Source organism: Fundulus heteroclitus, chromosome 12, assembly GCF_011125445.2.
Source record: "Fundulus heteroclitus isolate FHET01 chromosome 12, MU-UCD_Fhet_4.1, whole genome shotgun sequence".
Taxonomy (NCBI): domain Eukaryota; kingdom Metazoa; phylum Chordata; class Actinopteri; order Cyprinodontiformes; family Fundulidae; genus Fundulus; species Fundulus heteroclitus.
The window spans coordinates 5,663,793-5,681,866 of NC_046372.1; the positions used below are offsets into that span (position 1 = coordinate 5,663,793).

General features: G+C 39.2%; 1 protein-coding gene across 1 annotated transcript in view; it reads left to right on the plus strand.

Annotated features, from left to right (window-relative positions):
- The window catches only part of agtpbp1 (ATP/GTP binding protein 1), a gene marked incomplete in the record, with an annotated part of 44,990 nt that overhangs the window by 14,360 nt on the left and 12,556 nt on the right, over nt 1-18,074 (plus strand). Inside the window, 16 exon segments of the mRNA XM_036143801.1 lie at nt 70-163; nt 316-353; nt 1,045-1,253; nt 1,354-1,531; nt 2,830-2,921; nt 3,237-3,353; nt 6,141-6,898; nt 8,685-8,768; nt 8,940-9,026; nt 10,108-10,256; nt 10,352-10,439; nt 10,969-11,113; nt 11,502-11,652; nt 13,848-14,028; nt 14,216-14,345; nt 14,794-14,925. Of these exon segments, the coding sequence (XP_035999694.1) occupies nt 70-163; nt 316-353; nt 1,045-1,253; nt 1,354-1,531; nt 2,830-2,921; nt 3,237-3,353; nt 6,141-6,898; nt 8,685-8,768; nt 8,940-9,026; nt 10,108-10,256; nt 10,352-10,439; nt 10,969-11,113; nt 11,502-11,652; nt 13,848-14,028; nt 14,216-14,345; nt 14,794-14,925 (2,633 nt within the window).

Sequence of the window (18,074 nt, forward strand, 5' to 3'; positions counted from 1 at the left end):
AAATGTTTTTGTCTCTTCTATTAAGCTGAATTTTACCTAATTTTGTTTGTTTTGTTTTTAAATGTAAAGCGGTGAATGCCATTTCTTTGGGCAAGAACGGCGTGGTAGAACTCATGTTCAAGATTGTCGGGCCGTACAGCAAGAAGAACACGAGCCTCTTTAAGTGAGTGTTTTTCCTCTGTTAATGAGGCAGCATGAACACTGAATAATAAAACACGGGTGGTATCCACAGACTGCATGTTTTTTTTTTTTACCTTCTTCTGACAGAGTTTTCAATCAGGATGTAACCCCTTTGCTCTGTTTTCAAATTAACAGGGTAGCTCTGGATGCACTGGGAGCACTGCTCAAATCAAGTGAGTAACTGTTTCTGTAGATTTGAACTTAATTTGTGGCAGTTTATCAGTACAGTCTTCACCTAGTGTAGCCTGTCTTGTCCTTTTTCTTCTGACTGCTTTCAATCCCCTGATTTCCTCTGGAATCTCTTGCTATTCTGTGCTTGACGTTTTTATTTTGATTAATTAGCGCTTCATTCAGTCCATCCCCCTGTGTGGAAGTGATGTGGCAAATCAAGAATCCTTAATGTCATTTTGTGTTATCATAATTCCATTTTTGATGAGACAGACATTTATATTACATATAAAACACAGACACAAAAAGACACATTTCCATACCTTTTTCTTTTATTTTCCTGAAATCAGTGGATTGCACTGACCAACAATGCTTCCTAAGAAGCTTAACGCATGCAAATAGTCTAATAAGATCTAATAAGACTCAGATCCGAGTCAAAAAGTCAGAAAGAAGTCCCTTTAGAAATGCTGTAGGTTGCTGCGCTGTTACATGAGTTAATCACCTGAACGCTCCACTCATGCACACAGTGGGTACTGTGCAATCATTTTAAACCTTCAAATTACAGATCTGTGCAATGTGCATGGATGTCCAGCCAGATAGTCCCTAAGAAGCTAAAGTGAGCAAATGGGCATTAACCTGTAATGTGTCTCTACCACGTAACAGAATATGATCAGCTTAATTTCCCTCCCTGTGCAGAAACTAATGCTCGCCGTGTGGTGGACAGTGGCCATGTGCCCGCTTTGCTCGCACTGTACCTAGATTGGCATCGCAACGACACTCGACACCGATGTATGTTGATTCGGAAAGGATTGCTGGTCTGCCTCAGAAACATAACCAACATCAAACTGGGCCGGAAGGCATTCTTGGAGGCCGACGGCATGAGAATCCTCTACAACTCCTCCACTGTGAGTGAGAAAATCTCAGTGGGGGAAAAAAAAAAAAAAGAAAGCAAACGGCACAAATGCACCGGGTGGGACTCTGCCCTGTTTTCTCGCTGTTTTTCAGGAGTGTCTACCGGTGCGGACGCTGGACCCTCTGGTCAACACTTCAAGCCTCATCATGAGGAAGTGTTTTCCTAAGAATCGCCTGCCTCTGCCTACCATCAAGTCAGCTTTCCACTTTCAGCTGCCGCATGTCCCACCGGGGGGGCCTGTGGCTCAGCTGTACAGCCAGCCTCCTGGGGGTGAGAGCACACAACATGGCCACAACCTTATGTGCAGTTCAGTTTAGTGGCCCCAGCGTATTCCAATATAGTCACATGCTTTTAAACTATTTACCACTACCCGATTTAGTACTTAATGCAACAAAAATACTATAAGCTGAAACGACACAACTGTTAATGCAAGTGGCTCTCGAAGCTTTAGCATGCGATGGGCTTTTTTTAGTCAGAAAACGGATCATATCAGCAACAGGCCTTTAAAGGGTTGTATACAGTCATATTCAATAAATTAGAATATGCATTTCTTAGAGGCTTGTTTATCAGATTAAAAGCACCTTTTGAAAAAAATCAAAACAACCTGAGGTGGTATTAAACATACTTTTCATTAAGTCCCCATTTCTGCATGAGTCAATGTTTTTTTTTTGTTTTTTTTTTATTGGACTGGTACAATTTTTAATCTTAAATGCTGTATTTTTATTAGCTGGAGGTGAAAAAAAAAACCCCAGAATTAACATAATAAAGGCTTTAAAACAACATCAGTCTGTGTTGATCTATATAATGTGTTTCCCTTAGTTAAGTTAGTTACTGAAATAAATTCACTTTTTAATAATATTCTAATTTATTGAATATGACTGTATATTAACTGCCTGAACATATCTGAAGTGTAAGGAAAATGGGGTATTGTTTTCAAAGTTTTTATAAATAATAAAAAATAGTTTGACAATCTTTTGGATTAAGCCTCCTTACTCTTTTTGGAGACCAATAATAAAAAAATAACCCTCCATCATTCAAACCAAAGAACAGATCAAACGATTCAGAGATAAAATTGTGGAGTACCTTAAAGCGGGGTCAGGGTTATTTGATAATATGCCAAGTTTTCAGCATCTCACATAGCACAGTCAGTTCATCATGTGAAAATGGCACAACTTCACAGTTTTGCATCATTTTATTTTGATCGATGACATACAATCCAAATAAATTACGTTGAAGATTGGGTTTGTATTGTGAAAAATGTTTTTTTAAAGTACCATATTGTACCAACATTGAACAATAATTAAAACCCTCTGCTCCTTATAAATGTGTATGTCACGATGTATGCTCCAAATTGCTTCTTTTGATGATTTTCCTGGCTCCATACACACTAATCATGGTTACTCACAGTCTAAGATTTTCCATTATCCTCTCTCATCAAAGATGCTCATTGAGACCAAGGTCTGCCGCTTGGCTGGTCAAACCCTTAGCTTGGACTAAGATATGGACAAAAATCAAAAACATGAAATGATCATATCACTAACGTGTGTGTCTGTACATGTTGTGCCCAGTGGATGATGTGGTGGATGAAAGTGATGATAACGAGGAGCCAGAGGCAGAGACGGATACTGACAACGAAGAAGATAAGGATCAGTGTAACCTGGTAATACCCTGTTCTTTATTTCATTCACATATAATGATTTGACATCCTGATGTATAACTGCTATTATTAGAAATGTTTAGTATCGCTCATCTTTCTATTGTTTTTCATGATAAATTAACTAAAAATAGCCGTTTGATACCTTAAATTAAATTCTTCCTCTTATATTTGCACTTCTCTTACTTTCCAGCAGATGGCAGTCACTTAACAATTTAAAAATAATCCTTAAACATTCAGCTTACTTTTTCCAACTGTGCCTGTTGTCAGTTGTTATGTTTCAGGTACAGTTTTACTGTTTTTTTTCTCTCTCTCAATCAGAATGATGATATTGAAACAGATATCAACAAGCTACATCCCAAAAGAACCATTGGATGCCCATTTGAGGAGCTGAAGGTCTATCAGAAGTTTTTCTCAGAGCTTTCTGAAGACTTTCAGGTAAGCATTTTAAACACGATGTTCTTTTTTTCACTGAATATAGGTTTTATTCAGTTTAAGGTAGATTAATCGGCTAAAATGTGATAAATTAAAAATTAAATAAAAATAATTAATTGTTGTGATAAATAATAAATAATAAAACATAGTCCTTAAAATGTTTTTAGCAGGGCATTAATATTAAAGAACAATTGCTAACACATTTTACTCTAGAAATTACTCAAATGCTGGATCTTTTTTCATACTGTACATAAGTGCTATGTGCTTGCTTGTCCTAACAGCATTACTGTTCGGTGTGGACTTTTATTGAGTTAGACTCAAAGTAAGGTACGTTATATTGCCACAAGTACTCGCTCACCTTATGGGATTCGGGTAGCCGTACAAATAACAACAGCTTGCCACCCGCCAGAAATAAACGGACATAATGTCATAAGATAATTTCCAAATACACTACATTGCCAAAAATATTATCTCACCCTTGACTTGCATATGAACTTAAGTGACATCCAGTTCTTTATTCATCCTTAAAGTTCGATGTGACCTTGATTTACCAGTTGCAGCTGGAACACTCTCAACTTTTCTGGGAAGGCTGTCCACAAGGTTGTGGAACATTTTTATGTGAAGTTTGGCTTATTCCTGTAGCAAAATTGTGAGGTCAGACACTGATGTTGGACGAGAAGGCCTGGATCTCTGCCTCTGCTCTAATTCACCCTAAAGATGATTTTATCGGGCTGAAGTCCGGACACTGAGCAGGCCAGTCGATGTCATCCACACCAAACCTTCTCATCCACGTCTTTATGAACCTTGCTTTTAACAAGGGTGCACAGTCATGTTGGAAGAGGAAGGGGCCATCTTCAACCTGTTCCCACAAAGTTGGCACCCCAGACTTGTTTAAAATGTCTTGGTAAGGTGAAGTATTCAGAGTTTCTTTCACTGGAACAAACATAGGTGGGTAGAGTAGCCAAAAAATGGACTCAAGCACTACTTCAACATCTCTTTACTCAAGTAAAAGTACAAAGTTGTCAACCAAGAAATTACTCAAGAGTAAGAAAAGTATTCAGTAAGAAGGCTACTCTGGTACTGAGAAACTAATCATGACAGCTGATGATTTATTATTATAACATAATATTATCAAAATTATGTAATCGCAGAGACAAAAATACAAGGTTATGTGCAAATTCTGGTATTTTATGGACAAAGGATACACTGAAGACAAAAGAAACACTAATTGTCATTAGCTTGGTCAATAAGAGCAACAATTGCAAAATTCAGCTGTTTTCTAACTTGAAACCAGAATGTGGTTAGGTTGGGTGTGATATTGTTCCCTGATCCAGGTTCTGTCACACATTAACTCTACATTCCAGCTAATTTGCTTCAAAGTAAGCCTATAAATAGTTGCGACTATAATTTCATTGAGATACTACTGGTCTAAACACAAACTGCGGTGCTTGTACAATAGTATTAAGAGCCCAAAGGTATATTTTTTATTATCTGAGCTAGAGGGAGCATGTAGATATTGAAGAGGAGGGGACCCAGGATGAACCCTTGGGGAACCCCACATGTGATTTTTGTCATCTTTGATGTAAAGTTACCTACTGATACAAAAAAGTCCCAACAGCAAGCGACCAACAGCAGGCGAGCAATGCGTAAAATTTGTCTCGTTTGCGTTCGCTACCTTTGCTCTTGAGAGAGCAGACAGAAACAAATGTTCCCCGTTGGTAATTTTAACCACACTAGCTGTGCTTATTGTTATCAGATGCCAAAGCCAGTTTAAAGCTTGAAATCTCTTTTTGTATTAATTTCTAAATGGCAAAAATTATGTTTTACAACTACTATTCCTTCTCTCACACACTTACGTCACCTCTAAAACAAATATAAATAATAATAGACAGCTCGTTGCTGAAGCTAAATATTTTCAAAGCTTTTAAAGTGCTTACAAGAAAATCGGTAACGGCTAAAGTCTATTAGGAAATCTCAGATTGGCTGTTGATTTTGTACATTATAATCAGAAATCACCTAGTAAATAATTTTACCTGTCCTACTTTTTCAGGTAAACATGCTTTGGCAGATGTTTCAAAATATTATCTAGAAATGATTGCAGTAAAGCTGTCCTTTCACCGCTAGTGACCAAGGCTCTCTAACCCTACAGCATCTGTTCAGAGTTCAGAGAAATAGAAACAAAACGTCCATGAGTTGGTCTATTAAAAAGTGTTTAACATTATGCTCGATATTATAACAATAGATTTAGGTATGTCCAGCAATAGCCTCATCTCTGAACTGCCTGTGAGGTTTTCTGAGGCCTATTGTACTGACGACCCGGGTATCTTTACCTTTAAAAATGTATTGAAGATATCATTGAGCCACTGGCAGGTTTGTAGTGTTGCAGAAATAATACTTAGGCAAATTTATTTGTCATTTTGTATGCACAGAGTGCGTACAGAACGAAATTTCATTGCATACAGCTTGTAAATTGCAGTAAAAATCTAATTACTGTATAAGGTGCAGCAGTGATTTAAAATTAAATAATTTAAATGTAGACTATGCAGGAGAAGTCACAGTGTACAGGTGAGTATTTTTAAAACCATTTGTATGTGCAGAATTGGAATGTGCAAGGGGCATTTGTGCAAGAATGCAAAAACTAAGAGTTTGGCAGCGTTTGTAATGCTAGATGGAGATGCAGTGATGAAAAATGTGCAAACATGCAAATGTACCAAACCTATTTTTGCCACCTAATCACTCAGAATTCCATCTTCTCTGAAAAAAAAACTTACGTATCTTCTTATTTTACAGGATTATAGCTTTGAACTTTCAAAGAGTGCCTCTACTACATCTTCATCAACATATCTCTACTCATCATCATCAGCTCGGTTCTCCCGGCCCGTCGTGGTGCCCACGGCCCAAACCCCGTCCCCAAAGCAAATACCAGATTCTCAGGACGTTTGCAACTCTGTCAAGGAACATCAGACTCTGCCCTCTCCTTCCCCCACTAGCTCTCAAACTCCTCTTGACCTGGACGCGATCCACCTGCGTAAGGACAAAGATAAGAAGGAGGACGCCAACATTCCAACCCCCGACGGACACGCCGCTCCCCCCTCCTTCTGCAGGTCTCCCTCTCAAGACCACATGATAGAACAGGAGCTATCCCATCCACTGGAGTGCGTCTCCCTGGAGGACAAAGAGAATCAGAGCGCGGAAGCCGTGTCCGAGAGGGTCAGAAACGAAGGATCCCCAGTCAACAACTTGAGACACATACAGTCGCCTTTGCTCCTGGGTGGGTTTCCAGTGCGTCGCGTAGGCGGGGGAGGCAGCAACGTGGGTTCGGATTGTGGCTCGGAGGGGGCCGAAGACGAAGGAGGAGAAGCTGCGGTCCTCGAGGTGCCAGACACCGCTCAGCTCCTGCCGCTCCATGACCCGGACCTTTATGTCGAAATGGTGAAGGGGACGCAGTCAGTCCCGCAGTATGCTGAGGTGGCCTACCCAGATTACTTTGGTCATGTAGCTCCAATGTTTAAGGAACCTCTTCTGGAGAGAATCTATGGCGTTCAAAGGTGAGACAATTGCAATAGTGGCTAAAAGAATATGCTGGTGAAGATTCTCTGTCATCCAGGCCATGATCATTCCACTCAGGTTTCTACTTTTTCAAAACTTACAACACAGCAATAGGTTTAAATCCTTCCAATTTGCACCTCAATCCTCACCTCCATGCAGGTGATCACAACATCTCCTCTGTAAACCAGGCCAACGATGACCATAACCAAATTGCAAAGGGGTGGACCTGTTTCGGTTTAATTTGCATGTTATCTAAGCCATAACAAGGCCTTTCTAGGCAATAATATAAAGCTTGGAACTCCACACTACTCCAGACATTTGAATTGAGAAAGCTTTCCGGATGGGAAGCGAAACGGCTGAAAACTTCGGAAAAAAAGTCCAGTTGTTTTTTTGTTTTTTTTTACTTTTTTTGGAATGGCTAAAAGGAATATGTCAACTAGAAAATTGAGGTGTACAGTGTCTTGCAAAATCATCCGTACCGCTTTTTCACTGACAAGCACACTGGATGTAGTTCTCCAGTCAGGGCTCTGTAGTTTGCTGCAATTACAGCAGTTTTGGGGTATTTTGTTACTAGCGTTGCACTTCTCTATAGTTAAGTCCAGACTCTAGCTGGGCCACCCTAACACATGGATGTGCTTTGATCTAAACCTTTCCATAGTGGCTGCATGTTTAGGGCTGTTGTGCAGCTGGACGTTGAAGATCTGCCCCAATCTCAAGACCTGTGCAGATTCTGAAATGTTTTTGTCCTCCAGAGTTGCCCTTTGTTCCCACAGCGTTATGCAACCCTGGTCCTAAAGTGCCTGTTTACCTGTCTGTCCTGCATGTTTTATATGCATCTCTGTTCCAGCTCAACTGATTGAAATGAGGTCATCCAATGCCACAGAAGCCTATTAATCAATTCATTTAGGTCAGGTGTATGGCAGTGAGGACATACCTAAAACATGCAGGACAGGGGGTAGATGAGGACCAGGGTTGGAAACCGCTGCCTTAGAGAGCGGTGGTCGGCCTCTGTGCGGCGCCCAGGGAGCATTCTGGAGTTAAAGGTCTTGCTCAGGGACTCAGAGTGACAGTCCGTGGGATTCGAACTGGGAAATTTGTAGCCTTCACAGGACGCAAGTGCCCCGCTCTAACCACAAGGCCACCACTCCCCTGTCATATGCAGTGTTACTTTTTTTTTATCAGTGTTTATGTGTATATATTCAACTTTGGACTCACCTTACCATTGCTTCCATTTCTACATGTTTTGATGTCACTTTTTACTAATAACGTCTGAACACCCTGGATGTCACTATTTGGATTTAGTTTTTCGTTTGGAAAGGTGTACAACAGACTTCTGAACAACTCAAATGTTGGTCTATCACATCAAACCCTGCTAGTTTTTGCCTGTAATCTGACAGAATGTGAAGTAGTATGAATACTTTTGCAAGACCCTCCATGACGGAGAAAAAGTCAGCATATCAAAGTAACTGATTTATTTCCAATAACAAGGCTTGCCATATATATGTTTGCCCGTTATATACGTTTTTCACATTTTGACTTCTAAATAATGCTTTTTCAGAAAAGTTTCAGTAAGAATGGGATTTCTTGGCAAATCTTTACAAAAGGTTAACATAATTCTGTAATCAAACTAAATGTGTGTGTGTGTGGGTCTAAACTGGCTTTTCAGTCTGTTAATTCTTAAAAACCATTAACTTTTTACCTTGGAGCTAGTTTTATGATCTTGATTTTTAAATTTAAAACATCTACCTTCTAATGATAAATAATTAGGTATTTTCTTGTTTGTAGGTCCAAGATATTTCAGGACATTGAGCGGCTGATTCATCCTAATGATATCCTGGATAAAGTCGTTTACGACATTGATCATCCCAGGTGAGTTTCTCCGCGTCTGCAAAAAAGTTTGCAGGTGAAGGAAGGCGTTTGGTTTGCCTCCAGTGTTTTGCCTTCAGCAATTACAGATCTATTATCTTCATTATGTTGAGAGCTTTGTCAACGCTGATATGTGGTGATTGTCCATGCATTAAGAAATGGTTTCTGTTGCAGTCCTGTGATTGAAGAAAACGGTGAATCGCTGAAGTTCAACTCTCAGTTTGAGTCAGGCAACCTCAGGAAGGCCGTTCAAGTTAGAAAGTAAGTGGCAAGTATAATATGTGAAATCCAAATAGTCTTACAGAAGGTAGCCTACAGAACCCAAAAGTGTTCACACCCCTGGCAGATTTAGGTGTATAATAATCTTTTATTTTCCCATGTTTCTCCAGCTGGTAGTAATTTTAATGTTTTGGAGCGGTCCAGTTAGAGTCTTAAATCTAACGGCGAATCTATATAGAGAGCTAAGATAAAGGTGATGGCAAGAAGGCCGTCTGATCTTAAAGACATGGAGCTCATTACCAAAGATAAATCATCGAAACACCAGTGGAAACTTACACAAAGTCAGCAGTTATATGGCTCTAATGCCAGTAAAGGTTTTTCTATTCATTATTGAGGAAGGTATAAATCATTTTAGACATGCAATTCTTTTTATAAATGATAATCAAAGGCAAAAAGTTTTTTTTTTTTTTTTTGTGTGTCCTGTCTGGCAATGTGGCAATAAGAATTGTTGTCTTGATGCCAGAAAGAGCCCAACAGATTTTATTCTCACAAGTGGAGCATTATCGCTTTTGCCATAGTGCTCTGCTTGATTTATATGTAAATAGTTTTATTATGTAGGGAATAATTCATGTTTATGTGGACACTACATTGATAAAGTAGAAGAGAAGAGGGAAATGAGAAGAAAAAAAAGAAAGGTAGAAAAGGTGAAAGAAAGAGGAGACAGTAGAGAGAGATTGATAAAACTTTTTTTTCTTTTTTTCAAAATTGATGGGATTCCTTTTACAGCACATTTTTAAATTTTGAATTTTATTGTGATTTTTTTGTTTTTTAATATTGTGTATGTTAGGTGACCTCAAGTGTAAAGAAAGGTGCCTATTAAATAAATATATGATTAGCGTTAGCATTATCTTTTCAGGGATTCCTGTCACATTTCCTACTAGAAAACCTCTTCTTGGTTAAATGAAAAGAAATTTCAGTCAAAACCTGAAAGTAAGATTAATAATTTTGGACTTCTCTGTATGTCCCTTTCTACATTCATTTGTTTTACACGTTTTGTATCAGTAAAAAGTTTTTGTTTTTAATTTTTTTTTTGTAGTTTATATTCTTTGTGTTTTATCTCCAGGTATGAGTATGACCTTGTTCTGAACGCGGATATCAACAGTAATCACTACCATCAGTGGTTTTACTTTGAAGTAAGTGGCATGCGAGTCGGGGTTACGTACCGTTTCAACATCATCAACTGTGAGAAGTCAAACAGCCAGTTTAACTATGGTGAGACATGAAGCAACTCCTAAAGGAAAACGAATCATCTGTACGGGTTTAATGCAATACATCCTAATTGTTTATACGGGTCTGTCTGTGTGCAGGCATGCAGGCGTTGATGTACTCTGTGCAGGAGGCCATCAGCGGCAGGCCTCGTTGGGTCAGAACAGGAACAGACATCTGTTACTATAAGTAGGTGAAATCACAAATTTGTAATGGACATGCACAGAAATGTCCTCTTGGAAAAAGCCATTAAAGAAACTTTGCCATTAGTATTAGAGTTGCGTAACACCACAGCAGTTTCATACTTTAATGTAGTACTGTTCATTTAGCCGTGGAGCACACACTGGACCATATAATATTTTATACTTTACTGCATTAATAAAAATTATGAGCTCATATTAATGGACTTAGTGGTCAGGCATTTTTTAAAAGGCCTCCTTTAGAAAGTCTGTCAGTGCTTCACTGTCTATCTTCACTTTTCTTTTCTTTTTGTTTTTTTAGAAAGAACGTGTATGATGTTAGTTTTAAACTAGATCCAGATGTTTTGAAAAAAACTGTTCTACACAGATCAGTTAATCTTCCAAATCTGAACATGATGCTTTCAGTGGACTTTAAATTTGTGTTGCATAGTCCTGCTATGAAACTAATAATTTACCGAGTAGATTAGCCACTTGATGAGTTTTTAAATGACTTTCCTCTCTACTGTTGATCTTCACAGGAATCACTTTGCAAGAAGTTCTATTGCAACGGGGGGACAGAAAGGGAAATCGTATTATACTCTGACCTTCAGCATAAACTTCAGCCATAAGGATGACGTCTGCTACTTTGCCTATCATTACCCTTACACATACTCAACGCTTAAGGTACTACTGTAGTCCCACAAGTTGTATTCTCACTGTTGTTTTTCTTCTCAACGTGCATTTTACGGAAGAAATCTGAATATAGTTCTGTTTTTTCTCATTTGCTCCAAACACTAGTATCACTTTATTCTCATTTTCTTAAGCATCTCAAGCCTTTATAGCAAGTTCTGGTTGAAGTGTTGGGTTGTTTTATTTGTAAGCTTCTACTGCATTCAAGGTTCTAAACCATATACTGTATGTTGAGCAAAGTTTGTTGAGTTTTACATCTGAATCAGTTAAAGGTTGATGCCCTATTGCTAGAATACATTTTAAAAAGCCAGGTTAAATCAGAGTTGGAGCAAATCCAGAAGTCTGTTAGTAAGAGAAAACTTTCATTTTTCACTTCATACAGATGCATCTTTCCAAACTGGAGGCCATGAGGACCCCTCAGATCTACTTGAGACAGGACGTTCTGTGCGAAACCCTGGGCGGAAACACTTGTCCACTTCTAACCATCACTGCCATGCCCGAGTCCAAATCCAGTGATCATATCTGTCAGTTCAGTAAGTAAATGAGTTTTGGTTTATGCATCTGTGTCTCATTATTTCCAGTTGGATTGTCTAGACCAGCAGTCTGCGCACCGCGGCTCCAGCGTTGCTCTTTTTAACTTCCACGATGGGTCTGAATATCTTTGGCCAAAAATGACAGAGAACCGTTTAACATTTTGAAGTAGAAATATAGTTTATTGTCCCTCAGTAGGGAAAGTGACAGGCAAATGAAAGCATGCAGATCAACACAAAGATCCGATACAGCTTCCTGAGGATCCAGTTCACGTCACTTGCTCACCCTAAAGCCCTACATTGGGAATGTGGCTGAATGATGATAAAGTCTGTCTATAGATGCAATATTAAATGCAGGTTTTGTACAGTTCTTTTAATGAAATAACTGCATTGTTTTTAAACCCATTTTCTTATCATTAGGTTGGAAAAAATTATCTTTTTTTACATACTTTACCACAAATATCCTATAGAAAAAAAAAAGTATCCATCCTTTGTTTTGCAAAAGGTCTGTTTTTCTTTATTTTAAAGCATACATTTTTTTCTATTGTAGTTATTAGTCAAAAATCAGAAGTTGTCTTTTTAACAGGCCATCATGTAACATTAGCGCCTCTGAATGAGTTTTATTTTGTTGGATTAAAGAAAAAATTTAGCATTCGTAAGTAAAGTATTTATTAAGTGACTTTCACAGACAGAGCAATAACAGAGCGCTGTACACATAACCAATAAAAATAAAAATAATAAAACTGAGATAAAATCACGATAAAAATCAACATTCAACAAAAGGCCTATTTAAAATAAGTTTTTGACTGTTTAAGAGTCCCCTAAACATAGCTGCAACTTGTAAAGGTTGCAGACCCCTGGTCTAGACCACCCAGAAAAGCGTTATGGCTTCATGTGCGGTGCAACTATTTTAGATTATTTCAACTGAAAAATGAGGAAGGTTCAGTTATATTGTACTTCTTTATTGACAGACAATGTTGACTGCTGGGCATGTTGTTTGCACACTGAACTCCAAAAACTTTGGGTAATCATTTAAAATTGGTCATTATTTAAAAGAAAAAGTGTGCACAAAAAATAAGAACCATGGTGGCTGTTCCTATAACCGAGCAGAGAAACAAAACTTATGTGCTTGAGCATCATATAATGTTTAGACACGTAATGCCGTCTGTTGCTCTCATAAGTCTAGTTTTACTGATGAATCTAATTTGCTAAGTGAAACACAGATCATCGTTTGGCTGCTGGAGGGGGAAATCTTATCTCCTTTAGCTAAGCAAGATTTTTCATCCAAGTAGCTTGATTGAATTTGGTCTCTTTAAAACCAGGCGAATCTCTGTAAATAGCCGACAGGAATGTTTTTAAACTTGGTTTTGGGCCTCTAATATATTCCACAGGTTTTGGTCCACTGTTTTGTGGAGCTGTTGTTTTTTTTTTTTTTTTTTTGAGAGGGACTGTGACTCAGTGGGTAGGGGTTGTCGTCTTATGATCCGGAAGTTGATGGTCCAGCTTCTCCCTGACATGTTGATGTGCCCCTGAGCAAAGACCTAAACCCAGCATTGCCTACCGATCGGTGTATGGCTGCATGGATGTTTCTGATTGGGTGATTGTGGTTCAAGGGTTTTGAGTGCTCAATATGACTAAAAAGGGGGCATATAATTTCACTCCATTTATTTAGAATTTTCATTTAGCTCTGAAAACGTTGCATTGAAATTATTATTATTCCTCCCTATTCTATTGTCCCGTATGCAACTTTATCCTTTATTCCTTTAATTTTTTTTTTGTGTGCATATCTTACTTTTCTCTGCATATTAGCCTTTATTTATCTGAATTTGCTGTACATCTGGGAGCAATATCGAAAGACAAGTACCACTTATGGAACCACGTGTGTACAGGCTAGTCCCAGCATAAAACAAACGTATTTATAAATGCAAGTGACTGAAAAACAGCCGTTAAAGACCACGCTCACGTTTACTTAGTTCCAGTGATCTTGCCCATAGAATTTGCAACATGAATGTATGCAAGGTGGTAAAAAGTAGAGATTTCCCTCTGCATTTGATGCGACACTTACGCCAGAGGTTTATTGACATCCTAGGAGACTAAAATATAAGCTCAATGTGCACATTTTAGTTTTTTTGCTCCTTATTTTAATGTCCTGTACATGTTTTATTCTTTACCTTTTACTTTTTTTCCCCCCGCTTTAGGGAATCGGCCAGTGATCTTCTTGTCAGCCAGAGTGCACCCCGGAGAGACCAACGCCAGCTGGGTGATGAAGGGCACGCTAGAGTTCCTCATGGGCACCAGCCCGCTGGCGGTGAGCCTGCGAGAGGCCTACATCTTCAAGATAGTCCCCATGCTCAACCCTGACGGAGTCATTAACGGAAAGTGAGTTCACCGGGATGGAATAAATGTAACACACCCAGAACTTTAAAGTGTTCACTCATCTGTTGAAGCTGGGCCTGCACGGTGTTCCCAGCCTTATTTAGTTCAAGGCACATTTTAAATCTTTAGCTGTTGCTCTGTTCTCCTCCATTACGTGTCCTTCTTCTCTGCCATCTCCTTTCTGCTGTAGTCATCGTTGTTCTCTGAGTGGAGAGGACTTGAATCGCCAGTGGCAGAACCCCAATCCTGAGCTCCACCCCACCATCTACCATACTAAGAGCCTGCTGCAGTATCTTGCATACATACAAAGGGCACCGCTGGTAGGACTTCTAATTAACTGCACTTAAATTACTTTGGGGCCCTTTTGCACTGTGCAGCATCCTTCTCCCTTTAACCACCTAATTGTGGTGCCAGTACTCCAGTTCAGTTGCACATCCTGTTCGCCTGCATGACAACAATAATTACAGTGACTTTAGCAACAGTTCATTTCTGGATTCTCCACAAGCAAGGCACTCTGCTGAGCTCCGTGCTATACTTGTCAGGAACTTTAAGATATTGGTTGTTTCTTTTATGCATGTTTACGAAGGATAGTTGTGATTAGGAAGATGCAATTTAGTCTTTAATTTCTATTAGTTAGAATTTCTTTTTATAGTCCAATCCCTCTTAATTTGTGTGTTATTTGTATGCATGTCTTTTTTGTTATTCACTGCTTGGCTGCTTTTTACAGTTTGCATCATGTGCATCCTCTGTGTGACCATAAATGTGCAGGTCTTCTGTGATTACCACGGCCATTCCAGAAAGAAGAATGTCTTCATGTATGGCTGCAGCGTGAAGGAGACGGTCTGGCAGTCCAATATCAGTGCAACCTCGAGCGACTTACAGGAGGACCTTGGATACAGGGTAAACGCACACATACACACAGGACACGTTACATGCTTGTAACTCTACTAGAGGTGATGAATAATCACTGAATCCTATCTCTTACTGTCCTCTGCTAGTACTCTCTTAGAGCTGATACCATATAGCTCATTTTTACATTATAATACAATCATAATGTAAACAACACTGAAGTATTCCGGTGTTCTGCAGTACATAATTTTTTTTCTTTAAAATGAGCTTTCCCAACATTTTGTGTTTCGTTATATATCCTGATATAACCTAATTAGATTGGCCTGTTACTAGTATTAAAAATGTCCCAAAACCACTCAAATATTCCCTCATACCATTCCTGCCATTCTAAGTTCTTTAATCGAGCTGCCAGAGAATGTACCAGGGAGAGTGGAGCTTTCTCTGGCTGACTACAGAACCCCTTCCCCACTTGTTCAACTGAGTAAAAGAGGGCTCCTACACTTCTTCCCTGCTTAAAACCCACAGAACCTGATGGCTGCAGCCTCAGTACTTCAGTCAGGATTGTTCAACTTTCTCCCTCAAATGTAACGATGGTCATTATGGCCAATTACTGCTGTTTTAGTTTCATCAGCCCACAGGATATTTCTCCAAAATCTATGGAAGTTGTAAATTGTTTGACTTTTTATGATAGTTTTGGTATAATGGCTTCTACCTGACTGAGTGGCCTTTCAAGTTACCGTATCTTTCGGCCCATAAGACTTATTTGTCTATATTGAAGGTGTGCCTTATATATGATTACGGTTGTGCTTACTGACTAATTTTATGTGATATAACTTTGGTTGTAATGAAGCTGCTCCGTTCAGTGGATATTCAGAGCATTACGGTACAATGTGTCACTACCTGATAGGACCCCTGAGCTGTCTACAAGACTGCCTGACTGTAGTGTCTAAACTAAAACTGCATTTATGTGAAGGCCCCCACATACTAGGGGGTAGTTGCTCAGCTAGCTAATCACACATTTTACCATCCGTTTTGCTGCTTCGTCCCACTGGCAGAAAGTGTGGGAATTGTAGGAATTTACCACAAGAAATGTAGGCAACAGCACGCTCGATTATGAAGGATAAAAGGTCTGTGGAGAGTCAGCGCGGAGTCCACCAAGCTCACAGTATGTACACAGTACGCCAGAGTATGTAGGAGCCTTTAGGCAGCCCACGCCTGGAGTAGCGCTAGCAACAATAAACCTAGTAAGTTAATTCAATGTAAAAAATTAAGTTTATTTTGGCCTTTTGTTAGGAACGGGGCAGTGTAGTCCAATTTCTCTGTCCTCCTGACAGAGACGGATAGCTCTCCCTCTCAGGAGAGAGCTGTGTACGTGAAGGAGAGGAGTGATATTACACACTTGGGAAGAATATTTAGTGCGCCTTATAATCCAGGGCGCCTTATGGTCTGAAAATACGGTATGTTGGTCTTGTTTCACTGGATAATGAAACTCTTACCAGCTTCAGCTGATATCTGTTGTTTTTTGTTGTTCATTGGTATTTATACACACATTTGGCGCCAAAACACAATCATCTCTTGGACAAGCAGCCCATCTTCTTTCTAAACAATATGACCGCTGGGCATTGCTATAGTGCTTTTGCTAACATATAATTGTTTAAACAGATGAACATGGCACCTCTCGGCATCAAGCAGTTGTACTTGAGTATAAACCCTTCTTCTTTTGCTGATATCTTAACGCACTCATTTCTCTCCATCCTCTCACACAAGTAAGCAGTGTGTCCCACGTATGCCTTCAATTGACAATTAAATGTTATTCGTTATTCTAATCAGAAGCTTACAAGGCCATGACATAATCGTTTGACCTTTACTAAATTGTTTAGGAGCACAGTAATTTTATTGTACATTACCAGTCAAAGGTTTGGGCTCACCTTTGTTATTCAATGCCCTTTCCTTATTCTTATGACTTTCTACATTTTAGACACATAGTGAAGACACTTTAAAAGTATTACTCAAAAGTATGTAGAATGGTGTATCAAACACAAAATTGTGAAATGACTCAAAACATCTTGTATATTTTAGCTTTTTCTAAATAACAAATCCTTTGTTTTGATTGCTGCTTTGGTTACTCTTGACCTTCTCGTTGAGCTTCATGAGCTTAGTCTCCGGAAATGGTTTTTCTATTTGTCTTGAAGGAGTTCCCAGAGGTAGAATTAAAAATAAAGACAAACCATTCAATTAGAAGGTGAGTCCAAACTGTGGACTGGTAGTGTATAAACTTTTGTATTTGAAAAAAAGCAATATTAAATTCTTCTCATGATTGTGCTGTCCCTCCTGAACTTGTTTACCATGCAGCCCGATCTTGGATAAGCAGGGAACAATGAAAGGATGAACGGATTGGCTTTAGCAAACAGAAATAAGTTTGGAAATTAAAATTTTACAGAAACTGAAAAATTTTGACCTGATTTAACATCAGACAGTAAAAAGAAAAGCTATGCGGCTTCTTATTCTGTGTGTGAATATCTGGTTTCAGCTGTTGAGGAGAGCCACCCATTACTCTATATCTATTGGTAACAAGCTACGAGAAGCTATTTACCCATGATGCTTTGCTTTCCTAGCTACATCATTGAATCCAGGTGTTCCAGTCACTTCTATGGCCACATGGGTATAAAATCTAGCAGCTAGACATGCAGACTGCTGCTTGAAACATTTGTGAGAAAACGAGTCGCTCTCAGGAGCTCGGGGATTTGCAGAGTCGTACCATGATAAGATGCCACCTGTGCAATAAGTAGAGTTGTGAAAGTTCCCACACAGTCAAGTGTTGGCGGTATTAAAGAAGAAGGGAAGTACATGTGAACGGCAGCAACTCGGCAATGAAGAAATAGACCATGTATGATCAGAGAGCAGGATCAGCTCCTATTGAGGTGCGTAGTGCACAAAGGTCACAGACGTTCTGCACAGTCAACAGATCTCCAAATGTTGTCTATCAGCTCAATAACAATACATAGAGAGCTTTGTGGAATGGGTTTCCAAGGCCAAGTAAATACATCCCAGCCTTTTAAACCAAACCATCAATGGACTCTAATGCAGTGGAGACGTTCCTCTGGAGTGACAAATCTAATCTTTCTGCCTGGCAGACAGTTTGTAGCAACCAGCGCTTGTGTGACTTTATTGTATCAAGTGTAAAGTTTTGTGCAGAGGTG